Source organism: Pyxicephalus adspersus, chromosome 3 (genome assembly GCF_032062135.1).
Source record: "Pyxicephalus adspersus chromosome 3, UCB_Pads_2.0, whole genome shotgun sequence".
NCBI classification, from domain to species: Eukaryota; Metazoa; Chordata; class Amphibia; order Anura; family Pyxicephalidae; genus Pyxicephalus; species Pyxicephalus adspersus.
Window position 1 is genome coordinate 15,481,840 of NC_092860.1, and position 16,480 is coordinate 15,498,319.

General features: G+C 37.7%; 1 protein-coding gene across 1 annotated transcript in view; it reads right to left on the reverse strand.

Moving 5' to 3' along the window:
- PLCG1 (phospholipase C gamma 1) overlaps positions 1-16,480 on the reverse strand; it is a 58,835-nt gene that overhangs the window by 6,561 nt on the left and 35,794 nt on the right. The window contains exons 8-24 of the mRNA XM_072403203.1: positions 15,603-15,675; positions 14,696-14,797; positions 13,924-14,042; positions 12,635-12,720; positions 10,545-10,665; positions 9,357-9,417; positions 9,105-9,292; positions 7,870-8,038; positions 7,489-7,676; positions 6,222-6,422; positions 5,765-5,884; positions 5,453-5,633; positions 5,292-5,369; positions 5,044-5,147; positions 2,305-2,401; positions 1,317-1,386; positions 42-199 (exon numbers count right to left, since the gene is read on the reverse strand). Coding sequence (XP_072259304.1) covers positions 42-199; positions 1,317-1,386; positions 2,305-2,401; positions 5,044-5,147; positions 5,292-5,369; positions 5,453-5,633; positions 5,765-5,884; positions 6,222-6,422; positions 7,489-7,676; positions 7,870-8,038; positions 9,105-9,292; positions 9,357-9,417; positions 10,545-10,665; positions 12,635-12,720; positions 13,924-14,042; positions 14,696-14,797; positions 15,603-15,675 — 2,116 coding nt within the window. The remainder of the gene's footprint in view (positions 1-41; positions 200-1,316; positions 1,387-2,304; positions 2,402-5,043; positions 5,148-5,291; positions 5,370-5,452; positions 5,634-5,764; positions 5,885-6,221; positions 6,423-7,488; positions 7,677-7,869; positions 8,039-9,104; positions 9,293-9,356; positions 9,418-10,544; positions 10,666-12,634; positions 12,721-13,923; positions 14,043-14,695; positions 14,798-15,602; positions 15,676-16,480) is intronic.

Consider the following 16,480-nt stretch of genomic DNA (forward strand, 5'->3'; position numbering starts at 1 on the left):
GGTCAGATAGCAGTGGAAGGAGATGTGTTGGCTCAACTTACCCGAGCATCTGCTGTTTGGGCTGCCTCTCGGATCTTCCGCACCCAATCATTCATATCCTCCAAAGAGTCAGCAGCCACATCAAGCGGATATCTTGTTACAGATGGGACATTTATAGAGAAGACATAAGGACGATTGTACAGACCCTCGTGTCGAATAGCTGCATTGAAGAGAACAAGGTGGCAAAATGTTTTGACAAACTGCAAAACACGCACAGATTTCTAAAATAGGATTATATATAAAGCCCGACTGGACTTTTAGTTTAGATCAACTAAATATATTCTAGGTTAATTAAAAAAAAAAAGGTGTTTATTCTTGGTCTTACATTTTTCCTTCCTCAGTTCAGCCTGAGAATACATACTTGTCACCAAAAGTACCAACCGTTGCTCAGTTAGAGCTCTGCAATTGGATGGGATTTTGTGTTTTTCTGATTCCATACCTATTGCTTTGATGGGGACCGTGTTGGTCCGTAGAGAGACCACTGATTCCCTACCTAAGGGTAACACGCTCTGCAGCAGCTTGTTGACTTGTTGCTTTTTAGTCCTATTAGTGACTGTCTAGGGAAATGACTGCTGTACAGACAGGTTGTCGGCTGTCCATTAGTAAAAATGTAAAGTGTGTACAAACCTTTTATCATTCACGTTTAAGCAGCTAGTAAATAAATTAAAAACCTACATCATCACAGGCCTAAAGAAGTACCTCATTAAAGCATGAGAAAAGAAACCTTTTAAAGTTGGGTCCAACTTCTTCTAATAGACAAAATCCTCCCTGGATCGGAAATATTATTGATCAACACTTATTACATTATATTTTGTGCATTAATAACCACTTATAGTTGGTTCCTGAAGCATGTATAGATGTATTAAACATTATATTCCTAGATTGTAAGCTCTTCTGGGCAGGGTACTAGTCTCCTCCTGTGTCACTGTCTGTATTCGTCTGTCATTTGCAACCCCTATTTAATATACAGCGCTGCGTAATATGTTTGCGCTATAGAAATCATGTTCAATAATAATAGTAATATTAATATGTTATTTAAGGTTTACATACATTACTGTATGTGGCTCTTCATCTGATTTACTTCCTAAAGCAGACAGAAAAAAGAAAACTGCAATAATCCTCACTAATCTGTATTAATCTTTCTCTGTACTACCTGCTGATAAAAGTTGTGAGCCAATTTATATTTTCTACGTCGCGGCAAATTTATATTTTGTGCCAACTTTTTGACCTTTAACTTGTAAGACCCACATTTTCCTATCACAATAAAATCTTTTTACCAATTTGACAAGAAGGCACATCGAGAACTCCGCCCAGTAAATCTCCAAGAGGACTGTTTTCATCCAGATGCTGTGGGAGTAAAGAAATGTGTTACAATACAGAATTCACTTTTTAATTACATTATCTTTTCAAGAAAAGCCAACAAGAGTAAAAAGTGGCTAGCTATGATTTTTAAGGAATATATATATATATATATATATATATATATATATATATATATATATATATATATATATATTCCCGCCCCAAAGTTAAATTTACACAAACGGGTATTTTAATTTATGGTAGACGCTGGAAAGGTAAACCACTAGACATTTTTATCTCTTTGCAACCCTGTTGGTAAGTTCTTAGGTTTGGTTGGCAGAAAACCATTGATGAGTGCTTAGAGCTCAGCTAAGAAAAATTGAACCACACAAATGGTCAGTCTATAAAGTACTTTTTGTATCCAACTTGCAATACGCAAGTCCTATATATCAACTTTCTGCTGTTCCGAATCAAGAAGGAGAAACTGAGGCTGTCTTTACCAAACTTACCTCCTAAAAATGTTAGTTGCTGGCTGCCAAATTAACCATCTTTCATTAAAACTTCTATTCAAGACCCAGAAGTAATGGTCAGATATGTATTTTCTGGGTTAGATGAATAGAAGCCCCGGGTCAGAACAGCCAGGCAACTAGCATTCCAAAAGGCAGTCAGCATCAGCAGCCTCACTATTCTCCCATCACAACAGATTTACTTTAATGGACAAAAAACACATACTGTATACCAAAGCTTATAAATATGTCTGAAAAATGTTGAATCATGTTCAGGATGTCAGCTTGCCCTTTTGATGGTGATCTGTAAAGCCCATATTCTGGCTACATTGCTAAACCCTTGCTGTGAAATACTTGTAACAGTATAAGCCAATTACACAGTATGCTGTTTTTATTGAATGTCTATTTGTCAAGCTGAGATTTTCTGTCTATTTCTGAAAAAAGGAAAAAAATGTACCGAATTTTCCGGCTCTGGCTCTGGAGGGTTGAATATCTCCTCCACATAGTTAGATGGGAACCACATTTGCTTCTTGCCCCCATAGTCACCTCGCCACCTATTAAAAAAAAAAAGGTATAATAAAGGTATAATAAAAAACTTTGGCTTTAAGGAGCAACTGAACATTGGAAGCTTTTCTCGAAAATAAAGGCAAGTAGGAGGCAAAGAACCAGGCACTGAGTGAGGGAATGGGACGTAGCTACCTCGTGACAAAGGCTTCAGCAAGGAGAACCGTGAGCACCATGATGGTGACAACACCGGAACATACTCCATGCCTGGTGGGACTAACAGTCACAAACAACAGTTTCTTAGACCTTAACACTGCAGATATTCAGCTAGGAGGCTGTAACCTCAGTGGAAATTCAAGAAACAAGATACCTTTGCAGATGCTCCTTAAAACAAAGCAAATGTTAACTTGCTTCTTTTAAAAAAACTTTTAATTAACATTCTTGTGGATTATTGATGAAATGATTCAACTGAAATTTTATATAATCCATATTGTGGTTTCTGCTGACAAAATTGATCTTCATAGGCTTATTGTTCATACTTGGTTCTTGAAGTTTGAACAGTGGACTTTTATATAGTATTTGAATAAATGTTAGAAAAAAATGGTTTATTGTACTACTGGTGACACCACTAAATATATATTGTGAATCTTGCATTGTAAGATTTGTATGTTATTTATAATGTTTGGTCATGGTCGAAAAAAAAACCCTTACCACCTATGTTTATATGTAAAAACATCAGTTAACACATCCTAACACTGCTGGAGTTAGTTTTCTTGGGTCAGTATTCTAACGAAGTCTTGTCTTTTCAGTTTGTTTTTTTTTTAACTGAAAATATTTTATATTATTAAAATTGTGTATTTATAAGGCTACATAAAATTTTGCAATTACCACCATCTTTTTAATTCACAGGTTCTCTCGATTTCAGAAATTATATTTTTGACCTTTTAATATTTTCCAGGTCTAAACAGTACAGTTTAGTGTGTATTTTGTAAAAATACACATTTTTCAAAGAAGGTTGAAGACTCCAGCCCTACAGTTTTGATGAATTAATAAATATAGATTAGGTGGGCTTTGTACGTAGCATCAGCCATCCAGAATAGAGATACAATAGGGCTTTGGTTTTTCTGACCTAGAAATATACAGTATTATTTATTATTGTGGACTGGTTTCACAATTCAGGATCCAAAACTTGTCATATACACAGATCAGGTTAGCAGAAATAAGCCTGTGTTCGTGTCCTTTAAAACTTTTACAATAATGACTTTAGGGGACTTTGGTCAGCAATTACCACTTTATGCACATATACTTGCATTAAGTCCTGAGGATGCCCCTAAGTTCATTAATATATGTGTGTATGTATGTGTGTTCATTTTTAAATATATTACACATACATACATACATACATATCTGGAAAACGCTCACAATCTTTATTTACGTTTACCAATACCATGCATCTGTAAAACAAGTATAATCTATATACATATGCGACATGTGATCCTTACTAAAAACATTAAAAAAAAATTATTGTGGAATCAGATAATGCATTAACTATCCTGTATTAAAGAATACCCAGTAAAGAAAAGGAGGTTGCAAATTCTGGCCCATCATATACTAGTTTGTTTAGCTGCCATGCTAAACCTCTTGATTCAGTACCTGTCACTGAGCCAGAACACACATGCAGATTATGACTTTTGATTTTTTTTTGTACTATGCAATTGTTGCAGATCAGTGACTTAACACATTAAAAGCAGAAAGAGGGTCAAGCAGGCTAATCGAGCAAATATTCAGGTCAGATATTGCAGCCTCCATATTATCTTTACATTTACCAGGTTACATGTAAGGTTTGTGTAAAAGGATAACTGCAGGATGTTTCCAGGTTCCAATAGCGTGCTTTTGAGACACTTCCAAATTCAGTCTGCTTGCCTTTACAGCTGCTTCTGACCTGAACTTGACCTCTTTCTAAGCTGTTTCAAACTGCTTTTTCATTCCCACTCATATGGAAAGAAAAGTGTGTTTTTACTTAAACAAAACCCCTTAAAGTAGATCCAAACCAAATCACTATTAGTCTCATAGACTATAAAATAAATGTTAATGTATTTCAATACACATTTCCAATAATTTGAAATAATACCTGGTGATCCTGATATGAAAGTCTTTATTCAGGCACTTCCTGTTATAGGGTGACAACGGTCTCCCAATGCATTATTACATGCTACATACACCCCCCATGCAGCCAGGACAACACACACAGGCAGGTTCCACTATTGTCACCATTAGGAAGCGCATTCTCATTAAAAGCAGACACTGGTGCAAACATATAAACAGGAAATGGCTGCAAAGAGCTTCAGGAGAGCAACAGCACTGAGAGGCAAAAAAGGGGAAAAAAACAGTGTTCTATTTTTTATTTCCAATTGATTGTGATACACAAACACAAAAGTATGTTTTTTTTAAAACATTTTCATGATTTCAAGATTTACTCATTTGTTTAATTTGTCTCTTATGTGAAAAATTATCAAATCTTGTGTGTAGTATTATCTGTATAGGACCTTGTGGATCCAGATAATATTGATAAAATGACCCTTAAATGCCATCCAGTTATGGGTTAGATCTACTTCAAGGTGCTGCCATAAGACAAGACAAATCCGGAAGAACAGATAACAAAAGAAGTATTTCCCAGAGGTTATATGCTTACCATCCGCCTTCCTGCTTTTCCACATTCTGGATAACGGCATTCTTGGTGAATGTGAGTTCATCTTCTCGCTGTGCTTTATAATCAAACAGGGCCTTGACAGAGCACTGGGGAGACACAGGAGGAGTGAGATTCGGGATGGTAGAACAATATAAAAAGGAAAGGATAAGACAAAGGATCAATAATGAGAGGAGAGACAGACGGCTACAGACGAGGTTTGACCTTTACCCAAAACTGCAGGTAGAAGTTACCTTGATAGCAGGCATGGGATTAGGTTCCACATAGAAACCTGGACTCCTCCCCTCATAGAGTGCTCCATAATCTGGCTCCTTCAACAAAAAAACAAGTTGTTACCTAACCTTAGAAAAACAAACAAAAAAGTTAAACAGACTAATCCAAACTCGTTACTTACAGCGGTACCTATCTTGTCCAAGGTCTCCTCGTTGATAGGATACCTGAGCTTCATCTTGCGGTATAAAGGATGCTTCTCATAATAACTAATCAGATCTACCAGGCTGTCAAACTCTGAGCTACCAAGCACAACACTCTGACCTTCTTGCTGGACTCGGCAGTGTTTAATTTTCCCCTCCGCTCTGAATAAAAATGTAGGATAAAGGATAGAGCAGAATGAAAGTAAATATGGAGTAGAAAAAGCTGAGCTCAAGCAAAAAAATTTAAATGCTCCAAATAAAAAAGGGTAAAAGAGGAATGGTGCAGGTTATACCTGAATGATATGGCATACGAGTTTGGTTCACTTCTTTTGCGTACCAGGAAAGCTCCATCTCGTGGTACCCTCATGAGCATATGCTCCGCTTGGGCTCGTGTAAGGTTGGCATGGTACCATCTTCAGAAATAAACAAAGGAGTTAAAAAAATAAAGCAGATAAACAAAATATATTTATTCAGCATCATTGGCCTTTGAAATGTTGGAATCTAAACTGTTGATAAGTCAACATTCTGGGTATTTATTGCTGAACTCCAAGCAAACAAAAACAAGGCACATTTATCAGGTAAAACAGGCAAGAGAAACAAATTTGTTTCTCTATATTAAAGATCTTTCGGGAGTGCTCAGTACAGATTTGCAAAAACATACTCACAAAAGCCATCCTCCAAAATAATTACTACAGCATTGTACAAAGCCTTAATAGAAGAACTTCATCACATTTGTGCATGTTAACTTACTCTTTGCTTTCATGGGCATTGGTTTGTGGAACAGGCTCAGTCAACCTCATCTCAAACTCATTACATCGCAGAGGCATCTGCTGATAATGGGTGATAAGTGCATAGAGACTTTCAAACACTAGGTTATCTGTGAGGAAAAACTTGGGACTTCCAGCCTCCTGCCTGGAGTGTATCCGACAGTGCTGAACTTTTCCATTCCTCCTACAAGATCAAAAGCAATAGTGACCAGTCAGAGAAAGAACCTTTAAATAAATTCTTTAGAGAACCCAATGTTCCCATTGATATATCTAACCCCATTGTGCAGTGACACAGATGAGTCCATGATTGTACTACTGCAAGAGATACAGAAACCCTCCTTGTTATTAAATAAATAAGTCTGTGACATCCTAGTATCTTTATACAGTGAAAAATGCAATGAACAGCTTTAAAGTTTATGTAAATCTAATCACAAAAACAGAACAAAGAAGCATGATGGGACCCTCTCAACTGTTTTAACACAATCAACTTCAGTTTTTGGTGCTCTCCACAGGGGCATGTCCAACGCTTCCCAGGAATTCCAAGGGAAAAAAAACAAACTTTGTTTCCCCTATTATGAAACACTACTGTGAATTACTACACATTCGAGTATTCCTAGAGTCCATAGAATACACCTTCATGACTTCCTTCCTCTGATGCATTTTGCCAATTATAGAAGTCTCACAAAAATTGTATCAAAGCTTTTCCACACATGATTTTTTCTTGCAGTGGGTTCTCCCTACTTTAAGAGTAAATAGCTTGTTTAGTCTACTGAATGATGTGGGTACAGTAAAACCTACCTTACTTTCAGCTCCCACAGCTGCGGACATTCTTCTTCTGCTACATTAGACTGATCCTATGCAGCCATGGTAGAAGCCTTGCTGGCCTTCACTTCAGTGCAAGTGTTGCACTGTACTAGGTGATGTAAGGTTTTCTCGCATCATACTCAAGACAAAACAAGCTTTTACCCATGTAGTAGGGAGGGGGAACCAATGCAAGTGGAATACTCTTCCTTTTTAACTTGCTCCGACTTTCCACATATTTAAAGGGGCCCTTAAAAGCCATGTTTTAAAACTCGCCTATCAGTCTTCTTCCGTCTCTTACTACTTACTCACCATTCCCTATTGTAGGTTACTACCCCTACCTCTTAAGAGTGTAAGCTTTTTTGGGCAAAAATAATGGCAAACATAAACATTGTACTATGTACATTAGATGGTCATTCCATAAAAAGTTAAAAAATGAATAATCATACCAAAAGGAAAGTGTATAATCTCCTACAAAGGTCTCACTTTCCCGCACCAGAAAAGAACCGTCTGGAGCTCCGGTCTCTAAACAGTAATCCGTCAAGAGACGCTCAGCAATATGTCTTCCATCCCTGCCTGCCCCAAGTTTTCCATGAAACCATTTCTCAGTAGAGTGCAATTCAGAGCTATTACTTGTCTAAAAGAAAAATGATAAAAGGAAAATAGTTTTGTATAAGTAAAAAGACACTGCAAACACACACAGACAATTTCAAAAACATGTCCCTCCAAAATAATTACTACAGCATTGTACAAAGCCTTAATAGAAGAACTTCATCACATTTGTGCATGTTAACTTACTCTTTGCTTTCATGGGCATTGGTTTGTGGAACAGGCTCAGTCAACCTCATCTCAAACTCATTACATCGCAGAGGCATCTGCTGATAATGGGTGATAAGTGCATAGAGACTTTCAAACACTAGGTTATCTGTGAGGAAAAACTTGGGACTTCCAGCCTCCTGCCTGGAGTGTATCCGACAGTGCTGAACTTTTCCATTCCTCCTACAAGATCAAAAGCAATAGTGACCAGTCAGAGAAAGAACCTTTAAATAAATTCTTTAGAGAACCCAATGTTCCCATTGATATATCTAACCCCATTGTGCAGTGACACAGATGAGTCCATGATTGTACTACTGCAAGAGATACAGAAACCCTCCTTGTTATTAAATAAATAAGTCTGTGACATCCTAGTATCTTTATACAGTGAAAAATGCAATGAACAGCTTTAAAGTTTATGTAAATCTAATCACAAAAACAGAACAAAGAAGCATGATGGGACCCTCTCAACTGTTTTAACACAATCAACTTCAGTTTTTGGTGCTCTCCACAGGGGCATGTCCAACGCTTCCCAGGAATTCCAAGGGAAAAAAAACAAACTTTGTTTCCCCTATTATGAAACACTACTGTGAATTACTACACATTCGAGTATTCCTAGAGTCCATAGAATACACCTTCATGACTTCCTTCCTCTGATGCATTTTGACAATTATAGAAGTCTCACAAAAATTGTATCAAAGCTTTTCCACACATGATTTTTTCTTGCAGTGGGTTCTCCCTACTTTAAGAGTAAATAGCTTGTTTAGTCTACTGAATGATGTGGGTACAGTAAAACCTACCTTACTTTCAGCTCCCACAGCTGCGGACATTCTTCTTCTGCTACATTAGACTGATCCTATGCAGCCATGGTAGAAGCCTTGCTGGCCTTCACTTCAGTGCAAGTGTTGCACTGTACTAGGTGATGTAAGGTTTTCTCGCATCATACTCAAGACAAAACAAGCTTTTACCCATGTAGTAGGGAGGGGGAACCAATGCAAGTGGAATACTCTTCCTTTTTAACTTGCTCCGACTTTCCACATATTTAAAGGGGCCCTTAAAAGCCATGTTTTAAAACTCGCCTATCAGTCTTCTTCCGTCTCTTACTACTTACTCACCATTCCCTATTGTAGGTTACTACCCCTACCTCTTAAGAGTGTAAGCTTTTTTGGGCAAAAATAATGGCAAACATAAACATTGTACTATGTACATTAGATGGTCATTCCATAAAAAGTTAAAAAATGAATAATCATACCAAAAGGAAAGTGTATAATCTCCTACAAAGGTCTCACTTTCCCGCACCAGAAAAGAACCGTCTGGAGCTCCGGTCTCTAAACAGTAATCCGTCAAGAGACGCTCAGCAATATGTCTTCCATCCCTGCCTGCCCCAAGTTTTCCATGAAACCATTTCTCAGTAGAGTGCAATTCAGAGCTATTACTTGTCTAAAAGAAAAATGATAAAAGGAAAATAGTTTTGTATAAGTAAAAAGACACTGCAAACACACACAGACAATTTCAAAAACATGTCTGATTTCCCCTCCTCACAATTCGTATTCCTTTGATTCTCACTGATAATAAATATAAGTGCACAAAAAGTGAAGAAAACCTGCCCTATTAGCAATGTCTGTGCAACTATGTCCCATCAGATCCCTGCAGTGCTTCCTCTTCTGTAAAAAGGCAAGCAAGTACACAGCTTTGTCCAGTAGCCCTATCCCCATGGTTTACTAACAGAATGATGGGTACAGCTGGGCTCCCTAGATACCCACTTGGCATTAGGCTCCTTGCTAGATCTGGACCTTATCCTTCTCCAGATGTGGACCTAAACCATACCTAAAAGAACCCTTTTATGTAAGGTAAAAGGTCTGTTTGTGTTTAGGTCCAACACCCATAAAAAAAAAAAAAAAAAAAAAAATAAAAAGTTGCAGCACTGCCCCTTAATTGAATGAATAGGAGCACAGAGCTCCCAAGGATACCTACGTCACGCAAGCTAGAAGGCTTTTGGCTGCTCCTTCTGCACATGCCAGAGCATCTTGGGCATGCGCAGGAGCTCTTGCATGCGCATTGAGATCTGCAAGTTTTTTTCCCATCCACGTCAACCAATCTCGCACCTGCGTTAGGTGACGTGGGAAGAAAAACCCGGAAGAACAGAGAGAAAATGTCAGTGCCAAGAGCGCCGGCAGGATGCGGGACCCAATGGAAGAACCCTCTGGATGGATCAACTGGTCTGCAGGATTAAAGGTGTTTTTTTTTTTTTGGGTTGCTTTTGGGTTTAATTCCTCTTTAAAGCTTTATATTTCTGTTACATTAATACAGATATAAATACATTTACTGTAATATCAGCTCAATATATACCTCTTTCTGTTCCTCCTCTGGAACGATAAAAATTGGAAGTGTGTACGCACCTTAAGGGTTTAGCTCTGGTTTTCCTAAAGATGGAAATTAATAGTTACAAAACTTTTAATGCATTGCAAAGGCTCTGGAAACACCTTTCTTGGGGCAGGTGGGCTTTAGCTTTAAAGTTAAAAAAAAGCTGAAATACTATAAAATGATCCTTGTAGCTTGAATAATTCTCAGCTGCTGCTAACTATCTACTAACTAACTACATACTTGACCTGACTTCTGTACTGGAACACCAACCAAGTATTCAGGTTATATGCAATCAATTAGGTGTGTAATTACAAATACTAGTACTTACTCTGATGTGATAAAAGCATGTTCTTTGATGGTGTAGAGAACCTCATTAAATTTTATTTTGGTGGTCAGGGTATGTCCATGATAAATAACTGGCATCCCATCTGGTCCATCCCAGCAATCCACTGGAAACAGAACATCACAGTTATAAAGTTTTCTGTAATTAGTCATCAACTAGTTAAGAATGCATCAAAAAAGCATACAAATATATCTCTCACAAAAGTATGTTATAGTCCTATTTAAAAACATTTACAATGATTAAACTTGGGGGAAGAAGCAAACTTTAGCCAAATTTAAAAAGACACTATTGGCTCCATTTATAAAACAGGGAATCTGACATCCCCTCAAACATTCCCTGGTAGAAATTAATTACTGCCAATGAGACACATGTATCTGGAAGATTTCCACCAGTGTTTAAAGGGATGTCAGATTCCCCATTTTATAACTAGTGCCCTAATCAGTTATGGGATTGTTTATTTAAAGCATTGTGACATACAGTCAGGGCAATTTGTCAAGGTATTCACATGTAATGGAATGTTCTCTAGTTGCTCCTCTTCTCTCTATAGATAACATCCTATACAGCCATCACTACTCTATTTTGCTCCTCTCTTGCACATACTGCCCGTTCTGTCATCTCTTACACATTTAACATTTCATAGTTGAAAATAAACCATGCATACTGTGCATGTATGTCTGAGCAAAACTTGCACATTTCCCATGGTTTTATTTTTGCAATATACGGCAAGTACAGAAATATACCTGCCGATCTGGCAGTAATGCACTTGACCCATTTTCTTTCTGTCCGAATCCATGTGCCATTTTGTGAAATTAGATTGCCAGAACCAGGGTCAGCCCTGACATTTGTCTGTTAAACTATTAAACCCTTAAGCTGCGTACACACGGCAAATTTTTCTCGCCCGATAATCGGTATCGGCCAATTATCGGGCGAAAATCTGCCGTGTGTACAGTCGGTCGTCGTCCATCGTCCGACGACCGTCCTGGCGGATCCATGGACGACGACCGATCCTAATGAAAGGGAAGGGGAGAGCGCGCAGCAGGGTGCCGCTCCGTCGCTCTCCCCCTCCCCTCTCCATAGAGCATGAACGGTGCTGTATGTACAGCATCGTTCATGCATCGTGCAGTCTTTTCTCGTTGGAAAGGATCGTGAAAGATCCTTTCCAACGAGAAAAATTGCAGGTGTGTACGCAGCTTTAGTATCCCAAGAGCACAAGAACTGGGAGGAATCCTTGAGATAACACAGGACATGTGGCCAGGACAGCTCTGAATATTTGTTAGGATCAATAAGTACTTTTTGCAGATATAACGAAATACCTTTAGTGGTAAATTTAACACACGAAAACATTTGTGTCATGCAGTCATGGAATGTCAGGTATAGTAACCAAGTAAAACAAGAGAGGTGTGTCTGCCCCTACCCATTTTGTCATTTGACACATACTGCCACCTCTATCCATGTTGGCATTTGTCTGAAGTGGTTGACAGGCACAATTATTGGTTTAGGAGATTGGCTGAATAGAAAATAGATTGCAACCCCTGCAAGCAGCATCTACAGCCAATGCCTGTCTACAGCTGCAATTACTAGCTGTGCATCTGCCATGTAACCAGTGGAATTCATTCATGGAAACAAGCCGTAATAAAAAGTAAACACATGCTGTGGTGTCTGCACAATTTTAAGGTCAAAAATCCTTTATGACATTTGATAAATATGCCCCAAAAAGAGAGGGATGTAGATGAAAATACCCTTCCTCAATTAACTTAAAAAGGTCTTGATGGAGAGATTATGCTCACGTCCTGTCCATGACCACACAAAAAGTGAGAAAAAAAAAATCCCCAGAACAATAAGATTTAACAGAGGTTTTAAACTCTCCCAACGCATAAGTTTTGTCTGAAGCTGTAATTCAAGCCGTTTAAAGAATTTTTCCTGGGGCGGAAGGGTTTAAACAATTTTATATTAAAATAGCCTAAAAACATGTACATGACTAACTATTAGAAAACATAAGGCAAACACATTTCTCATGTTGGTGTGGCTGTTTATTTTATAAGGAAACAATCCACAAGATGGTGCCCTTCACTTACACTCAATGCAGCGGCAGCCCAATCGCAAACAGCGGGCATATGCTTCGAGGGAGGATTCACTAGAGAATTGATCTCCTGTTAAGTACCTATAAGCAGAGTAAGCAAAGATAAGACAAAAACACATACAACATTTTTTATGAGCATACCAACAGTTCAATATTAATAATTATGGGGTAAAGGGTCACTTACACATTTGCACTTCTTTCATCAAAACAGAGAGCAGTGTTCTCACCTATGTGTTCTAGTGTGGGAAATGTTTAAAAAAGAAATTATCCTGCCTATTGCAGTTTAGACTGTGATTCTTGTAAGAATGTCTTTCACAAGAATAAATTGTACTGTAAATGAAACACATGTATAGTGTGCATTCTTAATCCATTTTAAATGTACACAGCTGTACAAAGAAACAGGAAATACCCCCACCCACCACTGGCAAATGCATACAGAAAATGAATGTGAATACAAGATTCACACACCTCATGATGAAAACGCACCACAAATGCACATACAGATGCATATTTAGAAGACCCCATCACCAACTGAAAGTGCAGGTAACAGCACAGAGGAATGGACTAGCTTAAACTACAAACATATGTGCATGGCACCATGTGCAGAGTTCGAATTTGCCGGGGAAGCAGCTAAGGGATTTACTATTAGATACTATAAAAATTTTAATAACCGAGTTTGTTGAGGATGTTGATATTCAAATGAAAGATTGTGGCATCCCACAGGAGTTTTGAGACTTTTTAGAAACTAAACAAAAGAGGGTTTCACTGGTAAAAACAATTAAAGTCTTAAAAGCAAACTGTTGTTAGTGCATGGTCTTCTAAATAACACACTTTTTTAACCAGGTCTTGCATCAAAATATAAGGTTTGCTTTTGTGACACACACATTTTAATCTTTAGGTACTGGCCCCTTCTTTCAGGCTTTAATTACATCACTAGGTCTCCCTGCATGATCTTGCAAATGTGAAGGATTCCAAATCTCACATAAAGGCTATCCTGTGTTGTGCAGCTATGCATTTGAAATATTCTAGATCCTTTAGCTTTCCCAGGATCCTGTCAGAAGGCCCAGCGGCATCACTCCAAGAGCAGCAGGTGGAAATAGGTTTGGCAAGGCAAGCGTATTCTTCATTTTCTCCATATTGGGGTATGGAGGGAGAATCGATCTTTCATGCCAAGTCTGTTTTAATTGCAGAAGTGTGAATAATTTTCCTGAGTAAAGATGAGAAATGGCACAAGAAGAATTGGCATGAAGAGAACCCAGATTCTAAGAAGTTGAAATTTCTTACGTGTTATGAGAAGAGGAGATCCAGTAATGGGACAATGGGTTGTCCATGTTTTGTGGACACACAGTGTCCAGTGAAGAATCCCACACAGTGTTCTCCTTGGAGAACAGAAATGTAACAAACTGTAAAGACACAACAGAAGATACACAAATAACTTGGAGATACAAAAAAATATTCATAGTCACAGGCAGAATTTAAAGAATGCATTAAAAAACAACTATGGAAAGAAACACTGAAACAAAGAATACCCTATTTATAAAATTGCTGATGAGCTGAGAAAATCACCTTAATATTCACCTCAGCAAGGTCACCACTAAAAGTATTGAAAGAACAATCACTGGATTTACCAAGTAGTGATTGTCTGATCACCAATTTATGATTTCTAGTTAGCATTTGCCACTTTAAAAAGTGAAGTGCATCATAGCCTATAATAAGAAGCAGTGGCCTTTGCTTCAAACACTGTCATCACCACATTTACATTTTTAGATGTAGTACATACAGTGGTAACTTAGATGGTTAGGGTACACTGTCACAATTTACATCTATAGGTTCTTATTGCCAATTTTAAAACTGTTGAAAAGGCTGGAAAAGTGGTGATTAGTATTGTATTTAAGCAAATAAAGTTTCTAATTTCCAGGTAATTACTTTACACTGATCACCACTATAAAATAAGATTGCCCTTTCATAATCATAGCGTTATAAAAAGGACGATCTATCACTAGATCTCCACTTTTTGATAAACAGGTTTTTATAGTTTTATTGGTTTATGATCTACCTCCTCCATGGTGAAGTATGGTTCCTCTATTTCCCTCAGAGGGTCACGCAGGAAGTGAAACATGAACTCTTGCACTTGGAGAAGATCAGATGCCCACAATTCCTGTAATAATTGATGAAAGAGGTTAAATGAGAGAATATAAATGTAATACTTATAAAGCACCATTACAAAGTGTAATCACGTCTTTATATAAAATTTCATGCATGAGGCAGTGTGGGTAATATATGAAAACGTGAGCCCGTTTACACACATCTCACCCTGGGGCAATGCATTGATGTGCATTTTGAAGCATTTATGCACGGGTCGTGGTCACATACCAGAAAACCAGCAAATTTACTCTTAAAAGTGTCTAGTTCTGCTGGATCATCAGGTAGCAGTTAGTGCAGAAACCAGAAGAAAATGCAAGTATTGTTTGTCTTCATTGTGGGACACAATGAAGACACAATGTCGTCATTGTGAGATAAAATTTTAACACAGTCATACAGATAACAGGTTTGTACTCAACTTCCCTACTGCCCTCAATATTCCACTTCGGCCCAATGCTAAAAAATTTTTTGCTGATGGCCGTAACCCTTTCAAAGTTGTTGATCTCTCGAGTTCCTGAAATCTATCTTTATTTACTCCTTGTCGCTGCCATATTTTGTAATAGGAGGAGGAGGAACTCAGTGTTTAGCAGAAAGTCAGCAAAAAAAAAAGAAGTGCATAAAGTTTTTTTTTTTTTTTGCATAGGGATCTGATTGCGAAAAGTATCTGAAGTCTTCCCTGGTCTCCAATGTCAAAAACTTTTCACTCCCTCAGTCCCAATATTCAGACTCACCCTCTCTTGTTTCCAGAGACCTCTATCATAAGTTCCCCTCCTCAGTTATTACTACCAGAGGGGAAAAATGCATAATATAAAGACCTTTACCTTCTGATATTCCAGCAGAAAGGTCTGGAAATCCAGCAGCGATACTCGGCTCAGTCCAAGACGCTCTCCACCTCTGACACAAAAAGAATCAAGCAATTATTTATTACAAATTATAAAGTTTAAATTTCAGATGACCTGGACATGGAAGGTGCAATGTTCAGTTATTATGCTTGACCAATAAAGAACCAACATTAACCCCAGACACTTTTAATGTGCATTGAAAAAAAAAAAATCAATAAAGCTAAGAAAAAACAGGCTTCCACTTCCACTATGTAATCGAGAATGGCTAAAAAAACTATGGCTACAATTATTTCCTAAAAGCCCTGTAATGTGTTTTACTGAACAGAAAATAGATTATTTTTGTTGCACTGCAACATGGCAATCTGAATACCTTGTACAAACCACAATTCTATTTGAAATGGTCAAGGGTTTCCTGAAATAAAAGTAATACGCCAATAAGACATGAGATTACCCTTTCTGGTTATTTCAGGATATGTAAACACTGCACCAGCCTCGTGGGGGTTAGCAAGTTAAAAGATAATATATTTCTGTGCCTGTATGTGCTGTAGGAACCTAAGATTGTGAGTTGTAGCAGCTAAAGTTATCTCTGGACATGCCAATGCTATCTATAAAAATATTATTCAACTGGGCATTAACAGATACCTCAAAAGACGGCAAATACACAAATAATAAAGAATTGTAGAAAATACTATACACATTTGAATCCATCATAATAATAAAGCATTTATTAGAAACAAAGAAATAACAAAAGACAATAATAGAATAATTTTATATTTAACCACCTGGGCGTTTCACTGATGTCTGGATTTCTGTACCAAAAGCAGTACACTGTTTTTCCCAAATTTTTTTTTTTTTTT